Raw genomic sequence first — 17799 nt, 5'->3', positions numbered from 1 at the left:
CAGCTGGCTGGGAACCTTCTCCCCCATGTCCAAATAGCCCGCACTGTATAATATATCTGGAAGCCTGCTGGTACAAATCTCTCTCTCCTGATCCAAAACCTGGTGTCAGCTCCCTCCCTATGTCTCCTACCACCCCATTGTCCACCCCTCCTCGCTGCCAGAGCTCCTCAAGACCCGGAGCTGTGGGCTGCGGTCTTGGGATCTCTAATTCCCAATCCAGCACCGTTCTGGGTGTTGCCTGTGGGATGGTTCTACTTGGGCTGCCAGTAAAGTCTGGCTGACCTGCCTTCAGGCTGATCATGCAAATCATCCCCTTAGATGCATTTAAAGCCATGTTATGGCTTTCTATCTCTGCCCTACGGGGGCCATGATCTGCTTCCTCAAACCTTAGGGCGCAGGCCAGCTTATAAGCTGCCTTTGCTTCCCTTAACCTTTCCTCCTGCTCTCTTTTCACAACCTTCCTAACCCAGCCACCTATACCCCGATAGGTCAGCCTACACGCTGCTGCTAACATCCGCAGGGCTACCCACATACTGAAAACAACGAGAGAAACAAGAGCTGATGCTTTCACCAGATCCAGACCACTTATTAAATCAAAAACTGCCTCCACTCCTACCTGGCTCGCCATTGTAAGGATTTCGGGGGTTTCTTTAAACTGGTTTAAGGTAATCTACCTGGCCGGCAGTCTTTTTGCTGCTGCACTCTAAACCAATTTACGAACAGCGGTTTCTAATCGCTACCCCTCCTTTAGTTCTGAGTGGAGGAACTTATAATTAATGATATTAAAACGGAACACGTGGTTTGGATGAGAGAAAAAATCAAGCTTTATTAACTAAAAGAAACTACAATCACAATATCAAACTATCCCACACGAACACAGTAAAATTGTAAAACTATATATCAAGGGGGTACACACGGCAAAAACGAGGGGTACAATGGCTACAATGTTATTTAAACAATCTTAGCAATTCCCTTAAATCACCATTCCCCCTTAACTCCTGCTAGGTTGCCTTGTTGAGAGTCAGAAAATCTCTGCTCACATGGTCCAGCGAAGAGAGAGAGAGAGAGAGAGAGAGAGCTCACCTTATCGTCCCAGGAAGTCAAGAGCCAAGAGCCAAGAGAGCGAGCTGGCTGCTCAGCCCATTTTTTATACCTGGTGAGCCCCTCACATCTGTGCCTTGCAAGGGCTGTGTGCAAAATTAACCCCAAAGCTGTGATAGACTAACTCAAAGTGGTTAGATTGAGTTAATGTGATTTTCAGAGCTCCCTGTGCTGAAACAAAAGGGAGCTACATCTGCTCTATAGTCCAGTACTGGGTGATTGGAAACCCATTTAAAGTTAACGCTTCCCATTCAAGGTGCAAACGTCTCTTCTGCAGTTTCAGGTGTATCTAAACAAATGCTAATAGCATTCAGTTGCTTTGGAAACAAAGCATTGTCCTTGTTTTCGGCCATGTGGTGACAGCCATTTTATCCCTGGAAATTTAAAAAGCACATTGCCCAGGGATACTTTAATCAAAAAGCATGAATCTTCAGAACTGTAAATTATTGCGAATTCTTACAGGTAGGCCTGCATCACTAGGACGCACAGAGGAGGGAGGGAGGGATCGGGTGGGGGCCAGTACAGGCCTCTGGAGGATGGAAAGGAGGAAGAGAAGATCGGGACGTCGTGGGACCGGGGAGACGGTGGGGGGGGTAGAGAAGATCGGGGATGTCTTGGGACCGGGGGGACAGTGGGGGGAAGAGAAGATCGGGGATGTCGTGGGGCCGGGAGGGCGGTGGGGGGGGAGAGAAGATCGGGGATGTCGTGAGACCGTGAGTGGGTGCTGGGGGGGAGAGATCGGGGATGTTGTGGGACCGGGGGGGGCGGTGGGGGGAAGAGAAGATCGGGGATGTCGTGAGACCGTGAGTGGGTGCTGGGGGGGAGAGATCGGGGATGTCGTGGGACCGGGGGACGGTGGGGGGGGAGAGATTGGGGATGTCGTGGGACCGGGGGACGGTGGGGGGGAAGAGAAGATCGGGGATGTCGTGGGACCGGGGGGGCGGTGGGGGGAAGAGAAGATCGGGGATGTCGTGGGACCGGGGGACGGTGGGGGGGGAGAGATTGGGGATGTCGTGGGACCGGGGGACGGTGGGGGGGAAGAGAAGATCGGGGATGTCGTGGGACCGGGGGGGGACAGTGGAGGGAAGAGAAGATCGGGGATGTCGTGGGACCGGGGGGGGGCGGTGGGGGGAAGAGAAGATCGGGGATGTCGTGGGACCAGGGGGATGGTGGGGGGAGAAGAGAAGATCGGGGATGTCGTGGGACCGGGGGGACAGTGGAGGGAAGAGAAGATCGGGGATGTTGTGGGACCGGGGGCGGGCGGTGGGGGGAAGAGAAGATTGGGGATGTCGTGGGACCGGGGGGGGGCGGTGGGGGGAAGAGAAGATCGGGGATGTCGTGGGACCGGGGTGCGGGTGCCTGGGGGGCAGTGGGGGGAGAAGAGAAGATCGGAGACGTCTTGGGATAGGAGCGGGGGGGGTGGTGGTAGTGAAGGGAAGATCGAGGGCCGGTGTGTGACTGGGGGTGGGGAGGAAGAGTGGGGCGGCCACCAGAGGATAGTGGCTGGCCTCAGGATCATTGGTGGGGGAGGGGGAAGGGAAGATCACATCGAGGCCCCCCGATCGTGGCCAACCTGATGCTGATGGGGGTGGAGAATGAAGATCGGGGCCGGCCACCAGAGGATCGTGGCCAGCCTCAAGATCATCGATGGAGGGGCGGAGTCCGGGAAGCTGATCAGAAGCCTCGTTGGGGGGGTGGTCTCCGATTGCGGGGGAAGGGCTCAGCACGGACCCTGGATCCAGGAGGTAGGTGTAAAGGCACTTAACTCCTGGATGCAGCAGTCTTCATCTTGCTGTAACTGCTGGGCTTTACGAAGGGTTTAAAACCTGTCCAGTTAAAAACAAAATTATGGTTAAAAAAGAGGCTTCCAGCCTCATTGTAATATTTAAATTGACGTCCCGTCTCCTGGCAGCAAGTTGGCTGCCCGCCCCCATCCCACCTCCATTAAAACCGGAAGTGGGTGAGTGGAGGCGGGTTCAGGTCGGGAATCCGATTTTTAACAATTTAACTTCCCCACGCTCCAAACCCACCTGTACTTTTTAGGTTAATATTTCCCTCAATGAGTTCCTCGTGTTTGGTATCCAGGGTGCAAATGGAAGGAGCGGTGCTGGGAAATTAGAAAATACAGTTGGTGATGAAGAGGAGAGATTTGGAGCTGTTCGTGTCCTCCAGCATTTTGTTGGATTCATAAGTGTTGGATTCGGCTGGGAGCAATGGTATAGCTTGAAGTGTGCAGGCCAGATATGGTGGTGGGCAACTAGACCAGCAAATCTCCATGTGCGCTGGAGCTGGCTGCCCAGCGATTTGGAACCACCGAGACGGCCATTGTATCAAGTAGAGCAGTGGGGATTGAGACCATCTGGGGTCCGAGGAGCACGAGGGGGGGTCAAAGGTGGCAAAAGAGACAGTTTTCAACTCAATTCAGTTCAATTTTATTTGCCACTAGCTGGAGTGCCTGGCGGTGCCGAGGATTTTTTGAGGGCATGTTGTTATGAAAAAAGTAGAAATAATTTTTATTTATATAAATGAGTTTGTCTGTCTGTGTGGGAAGGAGAGAGAGAGAGAGGGAAAGAGAGAGAGAGACTGGGGGGGGGGAGAGAGGCCCGGGGATCGAGAGAGAGACTGGGGGGAGAAGCGAGAGATGGGGGGAGAGAGAGACTGGGGGGGAGAGAGCGACTGGGGGGGAGAGAGCGACTGGGGGAAGAGAGAGAGACTGGGGGGGAGAGAGAGAGAGACTGGGGGGAGAGAGCGACTGGGGGGGAGAGAGCGACTGGGGGAAGAGAGAGAGACTGGGGGGGAGAGAGAGAGAGAGACGGGGAGAGAGAGACTGGGGGAAGAGAGAGAGAGAGAGAGACTGGGGGGGAGAGAGAGAGAGAGAGACTGGGGGAAGAGAGAGAGAGAGAGACTGGGGGGAAGAGAGAGAGAGAGACTGGGGGGCAGAGACTGGGGAAAGAGAGAGAGAGAGAGACTGGGGGGAGAGAGAGAGACTGGGGGGAGAGAGAGAGACGGGGGGAGAGAGAGAGAGACTGGGGAGAGAGAGAGAGAGAGACTTAGGGGAAGAGAGAGAGAGAGAACTGGGGAAGAGAGAGAGACTGGGGGGAGAGAGAGAGACGGGGAGAGAGAGAGAGACTAGGGGGAGAGAGAGAGAGAGAGACTTGGGGGAAGAGAGAGAGAGAGACTGGGGGAAGAGAGAGAGAGAGAGACTGGGGGAAGAGAGAGAGAGAGACACTGGGGGGAAGAGAGAGAGAGACTGGGGGGAGAGAGAGAGAGACGAGGGGGAGAGAGAGAGAGACTGGGGGAGAGAGAGAGAGAGAGACTGGGGGGAAGAGAGAGAGAGAGAGAGACTGGGGGGAAGAGAGAGAGAGAGAGAGGGCTGGGGGGAGAGAGAGAGACTGGGGGAAGAGAGAGAGAGAGACTGGGAGGAAGAGAGAGAGAGAGAGACTGGGGGAAGAGAGAGAGAGAGAGGCTGGGGGGAAGAGAGAGAGACAGAGACTGGGGGGGAGAGAGAGACAGGGGAGTGAGAGAGAGAGAGACTGGGGGGAAGAGAGAGAGAGAGACGGGGGGAGAGAGAGAGAGAGACTGGGGGGAGAAGAGAGAGACGGGGGGAAAGAGAGAGAGAGAGAGAGAGACTGGGGGGAGAAGAGAGAGACGGGGGGAAGAGAGAGAGAGAGACTGCTGGATTTAGTTTGGGATTAGCCTGGAGAGAGAGTGGGGGAAGGAGCACCTCAGGTCTGGCCCGATGGACCCCTGTGAAGGAAGAAAGGAAGGAAGAAGGTGAGCTCTCCCTCCCTCTCCCACCCCCTCACTCTTTCCCTCCCTCACCCTCTCTCTCCCTCCCCCTCTCTCTCTCTCCCCTCTCTCTCTCCCTGCCCGTCTCTCCCCTCCCTCCCCGCTCTCTCTCCCTCCCCCCCCCTCTCTCCCCCTCTTTACTCCCTGCCTCTCTCCCTCCCTCCCCCTCTCTCTCTCCCTCCCCCCGTCTCTCCCTGCTTTCCTCTCTGTCCCTCCCTTCCCCTCTCCCTCCCTCCTCTCTCCCTCCCTAGCGCCTCAGGCCCGGACACTGAGCCGAGCCCCGGGACCGGGCCGAGGGGGGGAAAAGGCCGAGTCCCCGGCCCGCGGCTGCAAACGGAGCTGAGCCCCGGGACCGGGCCAAGGGGGGGGAAGGCTGAGTCCCCGGCCCGCGGGCGCAAACGGAGCCGTGCCCTGGGACGGGGTCGAGGGGGGGAAAGCCCGAGTCCCCGGCCGCAAACGGAGCCAAGCCCCGGGACCAGGCCGAGGGGGGGAAAGCCCGAGTCCCCAGCCGCAAACGGAGCCAAGCCCCGGGACCGGGTCGAGGGGGGGAAAGCCCGAGTCCCCGGCCACAAACGGAGCCGAGCCCCGGGACCGGGCCGAGGGGGGGACAGCCCGAGTCCCCGCCCGCAAACGGAGCCGAGGACCAGGCCGAGGGGGGGAAAGCCTGAGTCCCCGGCTGGGGCCTCCAGCTCCACAAGGTGGGGAGACCTTCCCTGGAAGACAAATGAGTTCCTTCATACTTGAAATGGATCACTTCAGTTCTAACTGTTCCTAAAAACTATTTAAAACTGAATTAATTTGTTCTTTTCCTTAGTTCCCTGTATTAAAGTTCAGGTTTTTAAGCACCCCATAGCTAAGAAGACAACTGCACTACATGATCTGGCATTAAGCCATATAGAACAGGAAGATGGCAGCTGTTAAAAAGTGAATAAAAGTAAAAGCTGAGGTAAAGATGGCCGAATTAACGGCAGTTTGAAAGATTAGGCCCCGCCCACACACACCATGAAACGCCCCCTGTGACGCAGCGCGCTCCCCCCGTAGGATTGGTCAACCTTCACGTCACTCAATGCTAATGAGCGGATTTCCCCTGTATGATTGGCCAACCGCTAATGAGCGGAATTTTGAATGTCTTTTGTCTACTGTCCGAACAATTTTTGTCTGACCAAAAAGTAAATACGCCTAGGACACCCTCCTAATCATAACCTTTCTTTTGATATAACATCTGTGTAGGTACGTTCTATAACTTTTGAGTGATGCCCGGACAGACAGACAGACAGACAGACACCACTATCCTTTTATATATATAAATATATGCAACAAACGTGTGTACTGCACAATTAAATGTTGATTTTTACGAGTCCTCCCAACATTGGAATAAATATGGCATAGCAGTGATAAAAATACTAATAGAAATACAGTAATAAATAAAACAACAGTAATAAATAATAAATTATTCGTTCATGAGTCTTATGGCCTGGGGGTAGAAGCTGTTTCGAAACCTGCTGGTACGAGACCGTATGCTTCGATATCTGTTACTGGACGGGAGCAGGGCGAAGAGGTTGTGGCTGGGGTGGCTTGCGTCTTTGATGATTCTCAGGGCCTTCCCCCGGCACCTCTCGGGGTAGATATCCTGGACAGCAGGTAGTTTAATTCCTATAGTATGTTGTGCAGCTTTCACCACCATCTGTAGAGCCTTGCGGTCTATGGCGGTGCAGTTGCCATACCAGGTAGTGATGCAGCTGGACAGGATGAACAGATGATCAATGAAGCCATCAATAGGTAAGAGGAGGTGGAGGTTGGAATTTGAGAAGGCATTTTTTACGCAGTTGGGGGCAGATTTTCAGGGGTGGAGGTGAAAGTGGAGATTGTGGAGGGGTTGGGGTGTGCGGGATACATAGGGAACTATTTGTTCTTCTCTATAGTTAACTAATAAAATTGCATTCTCAGAAACTGAACATTTCAGAGTCACACATTTTTGCAAGCAGGTCACTAATAATAAAGGAAGGCAGTCACCTATTGTTTTCCATTACAAAAGGAATTTCACTCAAAAAAGGTAAGCATACCATGCCACCTTTAGTGCTCAAAGGACAAGGCTTTCAGTTTGGGGAGTAGATTTGACTCCCAGCTTAAATGGAAGGAAAATCATACAGGACTCTTGTGCCTGAATTCCCAATGTGCACTCCCTTTGCACGAAGCTCTGTGCTGGGTGTGCTAATTCCTAAAAAAAAATATCTATCCCATTTATCCATTTCATTATAACTATCCTCTAATTTGACTTTTGTTCAAATGGCTACAGTGAATTATTGATTAATGATGTAACCAATAGCTTGAACTAATTTTGGAATGTTGGATCTGGGCTTGTACATACTGCAACAGGGTTGTAAGGGAATGTTGTATGCCAGGGTGCGGTATTTCTATAGATTCGAGTAAAAACAAAACAAAACTGATTTGTGATAAAGTTATTTATTTTTCATAAAAGTAGCCTTGAGTGGGCAAGAAAGAGTAAAGCTGTCAGTCATGAAGAGCACTGATAACCTATCACGCAGGCATAGATTTAGAATGTTGTACATCAAGCTGAACATTTTTACAGAAACCTTTTCAGTTGTTTTTTCATATGCAATTAAAATTTGAAACATCTGAGATCATAGGCACATAGTAAGTAAATTATACTGCTTTAAGTAGAACTAGCAAAATATGGCACATTGACGGCCTCTTGATATTAATGATGATACAGATCAAAATAAGCAAACGGTGCTTTCAAATGCTGTCTTATACATTCACTTCTGCTACATTGTTATTGGTCGCATTTGGAGAAGGTTTACTCTTCACTGCCTCTGTTCCAACTTTTGACAGATCAGTGAAGAAGAGTCTGGGAGACCACAGTGACAGCAGTATTCTCTTGTACTCATTTCTGAAGTTCTGATTGAGAAGTCCGTAGATGACCGCATTGAGGCAGCTATTGAAGTAAGCCATGAAATAGCTCATGATGAACAGCCACTCCGGGATTTTCGGCACAACCGCCAGAGGATTTATGGCCACGGCTAAGCCGATGAAGTTCAGAGGTGCCCAGCAGACGGCAAACAACACGAAGACTACAAACGTGGTGAGGAAGTTTCTTAAGTCACTGGTCTTCAACTTTGGCTCGTCGGGCTTAACACGCCGTTTTACCTGGATGACCAAGATCCAGATTCTCAGATAGCAGTACGTCACCACACCAATAGGGACCAGGAAGTGAACAACCACCACGGCAATTGTATAATATGAGCTTACTGTTTGGGCAAATGTGCACGAATATACACGAGGATCGTACTGTAACGAGCCCACAAAGAAGTTTGGTATGATTGCAACGACTGTTAAGACCCAGGTCAGACACAGGTAGCAGATCGTGTTTTTGTAGCTGTAGAACGTATCGTACTTGAAGCTATGGCAGATGTAACAATACCTGTTGATTGCAATTGCTGTAATGTTGAAAACCGACCCGATGACACTCAACCCCATCAGAAATCCACTAACCTGGCAGTGAATATCACCCAGCGTCCAGCCACGTTGGAAAATGGCAAATAAGATCAGAGGGTAAGGGTACACTGCCACAACCAGGTCAGCTACAGAAAGGCTGACGACAAACATGTTACCTGCAAAGAAAAATGGACAATATGTAGAAGCCATTCAAATCATTAAATTCATTCATCAGTTTAAATTGACGGCATTGTCCACCTAGGGAAGAGTCAAAGACAATGATTGCGGCTTCGAACAGACTTGGCTGGTATCTAAAGGGTGGAGTCAACCCAATGCTACCCAAGATGCAAGAATGTGAATTCATTGGGATCTTTCCAGTAACACAACTTCAGCAAAATTTCCAACAACAAAAAAATAATAATTTTAATCCTTTCGCCTCTGGGCTCAGACTGAACCAACGGAAACTTCCTCTCTCTCTCTCTCTGCTGACTCTCAGTGCCCTGTCTTAAATGGGTTTGGATAGTCTGACTGAGCACAAACACTGTGGGAGTAGCTACACCACACGGACTGCAGCAGTTCAAGACAAAGACCCACCACCAACCTCTCAAGGGCATTTAGGGATGGACAATAAATACTGGTCTTACTGGTGATGCCCATATCAGATATTTACTGATAATTGTGTTTTCTGATGTGATGCAGGCAGCAAACTCATCCAACTATCTGTCTCTTCCTCAAAGAACTCTTATCAGGTTTGTCAAGCACGATCTTCTTCTCCGAAATCCGTGTTGGCTGCTTCTAAATATTTTCTCATCATCTAGATATTTAGTCACTTCATCTTAATTAAAGATACCAATATTTTCCCTAACGCAGATGTTAAACTAACTAGCGTACAATTCCATGTTTTAATGTTCTTTTCAAAACGGTGTTAGCCGTGGCTCAGTGGGTGGCACCCTCGCCTCTGAGTCAGAAGGTTGTGGGTTCACAGTCCCACTCACGCCAGAGACTTGAGCACATAATCGAAACTGGCACTCACAGTGCAGTACTGAGGGGGGTGCTGCACTGTCGGAGGTGCTGTCTTTTCGGATGAGATGTTAAACTGCTCTCTCAGGTGGACATAAAAGATCCCACGGCACTATTTCGAAGAAGAGCAGGGGCATTTTCCCAGGTGTCCTGGCCAATAGTTATCCCTCAACCAACGTCACTAAAAAACAGATTATCTTGTCATTATCTCATGGCTGTATGTGGGATCTTGCTGTACACAAATTGGCTGCCACGTTTCCTACAATACAAATTTCCCATAATTTGGGGAAAAATTCTCCGATTATTTAAAAATAACACAACACGCGGTTTTAAAAATGTATAAAATAGCCCAGAAACTCCCCGCTCGCTGGGCTACAGCTCTTTAACTCCCCACCTGAAAGCACTTCATTGACTGTAAAGCGCTTTGGTCGTGAAAGGCACTATGTAAATATCGGTTCTTTATTTCTTTCTTTAAGTGTGAAATTGAGGTGCGAATACGCAGGCCCATTAGATTTCTGCCCATCTGTCACCATGCTTCTGTACTTCCTTGTATTTGTTGGCTTGCTGGCATATTGGGCAGTAGGTTCAACTTCGACACGGGGGCATGAGACGGACGATGTAGCACTGGCCACCCACTATACACTTGGATAACAGACGGTACACACTGCAGCCACGGTGCACCGGTGGTGGAGGGAGTGAATGTTTAAAATATTATGAAACTGCTTCTTTTTCAAATAAAACCGCAGGATTATATTCAATAAAACTTGCTTGTAAACACATACATCCTCATCATATTATAATTTACTGTATTTAAAACTAAATGCTGGGAAGAGAATTGAACCTGAACATGCTTAGCAAGAAGAGCTCAAGAACATTCCCCAAGACTTCTTCGGCAGCACCTCCCAAACCCGCGACCTCTTCCACCTAGAAGGACAAGGGCAGCAGGTGCATGGGAACACCACCACCTCCAAGTTCCCCTCCAAGTCACACACCATCCTGACTTGGAAATATATCGCCGATCCTTCATCATCGCTGGGTCAAAATCCTGGAACTCTCTCCCCAACAGCACTGTGGGAGTACATTCACCACACGGACTGCAGCGGTTCAAGAAGGCGGCTCACCACCACTTTCTCAAGGGCAACTAGGGATGGGCAATAAATATTGGCCTGGCCAGTGATGGACACATCCCACGAACAAATATTTTTTTTTAAACATTAAATGACGCATGGTTGATGAAAAATGAAATATGAAGACGAGAATGGCCTTCTGAAACTTACTGTTTCTCCCTTGCAGGACATGGGAACAATTACTTTGAGAAACGCTGCTTAATTTTTAAGAAAAAATTCCTTGAATCTGTTGTGCAGCTTGAGACTGTCATTCACACTGTGGCCTGAGGTCTGGTGAAGCCACCGTGTTTTCCTTTCTAATTGATCGGTTGTTTTATACCAATCATCAATTTCCATTTTCTTCCCAATCATATTCCAAAACTACTACCGAATCGCACTCTCCTTAAAAAAATTCTAAGAGTATTTAGAAATTACAACTCGGAAACAGGCCATTCGGCCCAGCCAGTCTGTACTGGTGTGTATACTTCACGCGAGCAAATAGTCCTAATCACATTTACCCTCCCTGTTCCTATAGCCCTTCATCACCTTTCCTTCATCCGCTTATCCAATCTAAACTTGAATGTGTACATCATTTTTGCCTCAACCACTAACCCTGCAAGTGAATGCCGCAGCCTCATAACGCTTTGTGTAAAGAAGTGTCTCCTGCCCTCTGTTCTAATCTCTTACTTTTAATCATGCATCAATGGTCGCTTGTTCTAGACCCCCAGAAAGACTGGTTTGCGTGGAGAGAAAGGGAATGAAAGGCTATAGAGCAGGTGGTTGGCAAGAAAAGGAGGGGTGACAATCTCTTGTGAAAAGAGAGGCTGTTGAAGGGGAAGATCCTACTGAGTGGGACCGAACTCTGGGAAAGTGAGTGCGGCACCAAACTCTGAGAAAGTGAGTGCGGCACCATGTTAAATGGGATGGGGTGGACTGGGTGGAAGAGAGGCGAGAAACCTTGTTGCTGGCGTATGGGGACACCTTTGATTTGTACCATGAGCAATGCTACAAGAGATCCACTAGTATTGATTATAGGAAAATGGCTATGTGATCACTTCCCAAAGGAGGGCACATGTTAAATGGTGATTCTTCAGATTTAATTTTTTTTTAATAGATTTCACAACCTTACAATGAATGCAAATTAATTTTAAATAAGTCATGGATCATCTGCAATGTTTCAATATAAGCCCCTGTCATAAAGAAGCAAATAACACAGATCACACTGCATACAACAAAGGAACAAAAGTGGAAAGCCAGTCTCTTTTCACACCAGTCATGGTTGCCAATCTGGAATCCAGTTGGCTCTCATACAGTACATGCCAAAGCCTAGCTTGTCAAGCAAGCTTTTACTCCATACTGATTTTGGACAAGACATCTATATCACCAAAGTGTTCAGATTTCACTTTGAAATTTTCTGGTTAATATTTTATCAGGTGCCTACTTGCTTTTCATTTTCTTCTATTTTCACTCCAGAATTTCCAACGTGATTGATTTTCATTTGTTAAAGCTAGTTGTTCGATAGGCTGTCAAAGCAACGGTTCACTGCAGTAGCAATTCATTGGGGGGGAAATTCAGTTGTTTGCGCCTCTTGTTAGCGCCTTAAGAGCAAAGTAACTCGCGCCCGGGTGTGGCGATGTTTGCGCCGCTCGCAAAATTAACTAGACATTTTGCGACAGCGCTAAACACTACCACCACGATCTCCTGCGCCGGCAGATCATGACGTCAGTCAAGTGCGCAACGCCCCATTAGCGCCCCGGACCGGATATTGAGTGGCGCCCCCTGCCTTACCGCCTGCCGCTAATAATGTTTTGCAGTCAGAAAGGGACTGGGGGAGCGCTATTTAAAGGCGACCACTTCCTGCCTTTTTTTGTTGGTGACATTTTTGCACCACGCATTCTGAGAGAGAGAGAGAGAGAGACTTCGGGAGAGATTCAACGCTGTGTGAAGGAGTTTTGAGTACTGAGCAGCACTTTGCAGGTTTATTTTGATTTGCCCTTCCTTGCTTCGCCAGCGCTCTGAGGTAGCGCCTCGCTCCTCGGCCTTTGCGCCTTAATACAGGTGTGAAGCACCTGATTTAGCGCTCCAATCACCTCCAGGGGCGATAAAAGCCAAGTTTGCCGTCGGAGGCGATAATTAACGCCAGGCGCTAAACTTTGCGCACGGCCGATAATGGCGCCCCAAACGGGGCGATACTGAATTTTTCCCCCATTAAGTCTAGCTCTTTACCTAACTGCTGAGTTTGGTAGCTAGAATTAACGCTATTTTCAAATGGTGACGATTAACACGATATAAATAATCATTATCCAATTCAGTTCTACCATTCCGATTCAAGGTTATTGAGAATATCATTTGCAAGTAGTTTGTGCGATATCTGAATTGAAAGGAACTTTGAAAAGCTGCTGATATAGTTGGCATTAATATATCTTTACTATATTCAACCATGACCCACTTACATAGTGTTGTTCATCTAAAATACTTTCAATAAATAACTGAATTCTATTCTGCACACCAAACATTTCTCCTTCATTGGTACAAGTCTTCTCTTAATGGCCAGCAGCCAGAATACTTGCACGTTATTCCGTGTCCAGTCCAGAGATTTGCTCATAAAGTTTGAACTGGGAACTTGGTATTAACTTTATCTGCTAACTTTAAAATTTGTAATGAAAGACTTGTATTTATGTAGCACCTTTCACATCCCCAGGATGCCCCAAGGTGCCTCACAGCCAATTCATTACTTTTAAGGGCGGTCACTTTTTGTTGGCTAAGACAGCAGCCAATTTGAGCACAATGAGATCCCACAAACAGAAATGAGATGAATGACTCATCAAACTGATTTGGTGGTGTCAGCTGAAGGATGAACCTTTGGTTCTTTTTCAAGTAGTGCCGTGGGATCTCTTACATCCACCTGAACAGGCGAGCTCTGTTTAACGCGTCTCATCCGAAAGATGGCATCCGCAGCAATGCAGTGGTGCCACCCTCCGTACTGCACTGAAGTTCCAGCTTAGATTATGTCCTTAAGTCATGGAGTAGGAGTTGAACCTACAACTTTCAAAGACTGTGAAATAAGTATGCTGGTAACTGAGCCAAAATAAGACTTATTCACAGCTTAATCCTCTACAGAGACCTGTGCTGGGGTTGGTTGACCGCAGGAGAATTTTCGGGGTCCTTGAAGTCGCAGAGTTACGTTTTGCTCGAGCGGTTTGTGAATGGCTTGCTCAGCTCTGGGTACGGCAACACTCCAACTGAAGAGAGGCTGTCTGCCGGGAAGGGACATTGGGGTGTGAGGGAAGGTGGTGTCAAAAGGTTAAAGCAAAAATCAGTCAAGTGAAGAGAAAGCTGAAAATGTGTATAGCCCACCTCGAGGCCGTAAATTTCTAGGATTCCATGATTCTATGGGTACGAAATAAACTTTAAAGTTGGGATGAGGAGCTATTAGCTGACAGTCGGGACGGATGAGACGTTAAGCCGAGGCAATGTGTGCCTTCTCTGGTGGACGTGAAAGATCCCAGGACACACAGAAGAGCAGGTGAGTTCTCCCCAGTTCCTGGCTAATATTTATCTCTCAACCAACATCAATAAACAACAGATTACCTGGTCATTATCTCATTGCGGTTTGTGGGAGCTTGCTGTGCGCAAATTAGCTGTCGCGTTTCCTACATTACAACAGTGACTACATTTCACTGGCTGTACAGTGCTTTGGGTGTCCTGAGGCTGAGAAAAGCAAGTCTTTGTTTCGTTTACTGGATAAAATTACTCTGGAAGTACCCTCACTTCCAGTCGGGGCTGCTGGTGAATCTCAACAGAAATCAAGTAGTAAAGGGGGGACAGGCGACCTCTTCAGACAGGATGGTCTAACCCAGGGAACTATTATGCGTGCAGAGAGCGGGGACAACATAGCGAGGTGGTGGCCCAATCTAACAGGCGAGGAAATGGAATGTACAGTAATATTGTCCAGGGGCCACTAGCCCTGCTCCTGGGACTAGGGACAGGGTCACTGGCAAGGCTTGGAAGCTAAGCTAGAGCCAGGCCTGGTTAGTACCTGGAGGGGTGACCATCAGGGCAAGACCAGGTGCAGAAAGTCACAGAAGGAGCCCCAAGGAGGGGCGGTTGGTGAGAAGGTCACAGAAGGAGCCCTGAGGAGGGGCGGTTGGTGAGAAGGTCACGGAAGGAGCCCCAGGAGGGGCGGCTGGTGAGCAGGCCCGGGCGTTGGGCTGAAGATTGTTGGACAGGAGGAATGGTGGAAATGGAATGGCGGCGCGCACAGACGCAGCGGCTTTGCTTCTCCCAGGACGGTGATATTTGTGTTTAATGTTAATGTTATTTGTACTGGACTCATGGGAGCTTGCAAGATCACATTTCGTTATTCATGTACTTGTGCATTGTACAATGACAATAAAGTTGAATTATTATTATTACATAAGAACATAAGAAATAGGAGCAGGAGTAGGCCAATCGGCCCCTCGAGCCTGCTCCGCCATTCAATAAGATCATGGCTGATCTGATCCTAACCTCAAATCTACTTTCACTCTCCATCCCACCCGAACCCATGTGATCTCCTGGGAGAGGCGAAAAACCAGATAAAAAACCCAATGGCCAATTTGGGAGAAAAAATCTGGCAAATTCCTCTCCGACCCATCTAGGCGATCGAAACCCGTCCAGGAGATCACTCTGTCCCTGTATTTCCTGCAGTACTTACCTTCTGTAAAAGATGATCTCCACCCCAGCCAGGAACAGGCCCAATTTACTCTTGAAGGACTCCTAGCTGGCAGCCTGTTCCCGAGGTCTCCACTAATCCCTGTGAATAGAACCATCTCCTACATAGATACATAGATACATAGAAGATAGGAGCAGGAGTAGGCCATTCGGCCCTTCGTGCCTGCTCCGCCATTCGATGAGATCATGGCTGATCCTTTAATTCAGTATCCCGTCCCCGCCTTCTCTCCGTAACCCTTAACCCCTTTTGCCCGTAGAAATATATCTAATTCCCTCTTAAATATATTTAATGAGCTGGCGTACACTGCCCTCTGTGGCAATGAGTTCCACAGGTTCACCACTCTCTGAGTGAAGAAATTCCCCCTCATCTCTGTCCTAAATGGTTTAGCCCTTATCCTTAAATTATGTCCTCTAGTTCTGTTCTCACCCGCCAAGGGAAACATTCCTTCTGCATCCAGTCTGTCTAGACCTGTCAGAATTTTATACACTTCTATGAGGTCCCCTCTCAATCTTCTAAACTCCAGTGTGTACATCCCTAAACTACATAGTCTCTCCTCATAGGTCATTCCCGCCATTCCTGGTATCAGCCTGGTGAATCGCCGCTGCACCCCCTCCATGGCAAGAACATCCTTCCTCAGATGAGGCGACCAAAACTGTACACAGTACTCGAGGTGTGGTCTCACCAGTGCCCTGTACAGCTGCAGCAAGGTATCCCTGTTCCTGTATTCTAACCCTTTTGCTATGAAGGCCAGCATACCGTTTGCCTTCTTGACCGCCTGTTGCACCTGCATGCTCGCCTTCAGTGACTGGTGTACAAGAACACCCAGGTCTCTCTGTACTTCCCCCTCTCCCAATCTATTGCCATTTAAATAATAATTTGCCCTCCCGTTCCTGCACCCAAGGTGGATAACTTCGCACTTGTCCACATTATAGTGCATCTGCCATTTATCCGCCCAATCGCCCAGTCTGTCCAAATCGCTCTGGAGCTTCCTGGTCTCTTCCTCTGAGCCCACCCCCCCTCCTAGTTTAGTGTCGTCTGCAAATTTGGAAATGCTGCATCCGACTCCCTGATCCAGGTCATTAATGTAAATTGTGAACAGCTGGGGGCCCAGGACAGATCCCTGTGGTACCCCACTTGTTACTGCCTGCCATTCAGAAAATGAGCCGTTTATTCCAACTCTCTGTTTTCTATCTGACAGCCAGTTCCCTATCCACGCCAAAACTTTCCCCTTTATCCCATGAGCCTCAATTTTCCATGCTAATCTTTTATGTGGGACCTTATCGAAGGCCTTTTGGAAGTCCAGGTACACCACATCTACTGGCTCTCCCCCATCTATTCTACCAGTTACTCCCTCAAAAAATTCCAATAGATTAGTCAAGCACGATTTACCCTTTGTAAATCCATGTTGACTCTGTCCTATCCTGTCCCCATTTGCTAAGTGCTCCGCTATTTCATCCTTAATGATGGACTCCAGCATTTTGCCCACAACTGATGTAAGGCTTACAGGTCTGTAATTACCTGCTTTTTCCCTACCCCCCTTTTTGAATAGTGGGGTAACGTTAGCTACCCTCCAATCCATCGGCACTGTTCCCGAGTCTAATGAATTCTGAAAAATCATCCTTAGTGCATCCGCTATCTCTAGGGCCACCTCCTTCAGTACCCTAGGATGCATGTTATCAGGCCCTGGGGATTTGTCCACCTTCAATCCCTTTAGCTTCCTTAACACCATATCCTTAGAGATATTGATTTGCGTCAGTTCCTCCTTTGCCAATGTCCCTATTTTTCCCGATATCCCAGGGAGGTTTTTTGTGTCTTCCTTCGTAAAGACTGACCCAAAGTATGCATTTAGTTGATCTGCCATTTCCTTATCTGAAATCTAACACAGAATTAGAACACAAGAAGTAGGAGCAGGACCAGCCTACACGGCCCCTGGGCCAGCTCCGCCACCCACAGTGCCATGACCGATCCGAACCTAGACTCATGTCCAATTTCCTGCCCGCTCCCCGTAACCCCTAATTCCCTTTACTTCTAGGAAACTGTCTATTTCTGTTTTAAATTTATTTAATGACTATAAAATAACATAGAATCTGTGGTTGCCCTAGAGGTAGAGAGGAAAAGCACCACGGCATTGATCGACTCGGGAAGTATGCAAAGCCTGATAGTACAGGGGTTAGTTCCCCAAAAAGGGGTTCGTTCCCCAGGAAAAAGTAAGGAAAAGTTCTTCAGTAGAAGTTAACTGTATGCATGGTGTTGCAAGAGCTTACCCTTTGGCCTTGATTTCTGTTGCGATTCACCAGCAGCCCCGACTGGAAGTGAGGGTACTGCCAGAGTAATTTTATCCAGTAAACGAAACAAAGACTTGCTTTCTCAACCTCAGGATGTCCCAAAGCACTGTACAGCCAGTGAAATGTAGTCACTGTTGTAATGTAGGAAACGTGACAGCTAATTTGTGCACAGCAAGCTCCCACAAACCGCAATGAGATAATGACCAGATAATCTGTTGTTTATTGATGTTGGTTGAGAGATAAATATTGGCTAGGAACTGGGGAGAACTCCCCTGCTCTTCTGTGTAGCCTGGGATCTTTCACGTCCACCAGAGAAGGCACACATTGC

At 48.6% G+C, this 17799-nt stretch overlaps 1 protein-coding gene across 1 annotated transcript in view; it reads right to left on the bottom strand.

Moving 5' to 3' along the window:
* Positions 1-7350: 7350 nt before the first annotated feature.
* LOC147125337 (melatonin receptor type 1B-like) overlaps positions 7351-17799 on the bottom strand; it is a 163787-nt gene continuing 153338 nt past the window's right edge. The window contains exon 2 of the mRNA XM_086001653.1: positions 7351-8522. Coding sequence (XP_085857779.1) covers positions 7660-8522 — 863 coding nt within the window. The 3' untranslated portion in view covers positions 7351-7659. The remainder of the gene's footprint in view (positions 8523-17799) is intronic.

This window comes from Somniosus microcephalus, chromosome 1 (genome assembly GCF_052327205.1).
Source record: "Somniosus microcephalus isolate GS21.2 chromosome 1, FLI_Smic_1.0, whole genome shotgun sequence".
NCBI classification, from domain to species: Eukaryota; Metazoa; Chordata; class Chondrichthyes; order Squaliformes; family Somniosidae; genus Somniosus; species Somniosus microcephalus.
The sequence above is the reverse complement of the archived record's forward strand: the minus strand, read 5'-3'. Positions and strand labels throughout refer to the sequence as shown.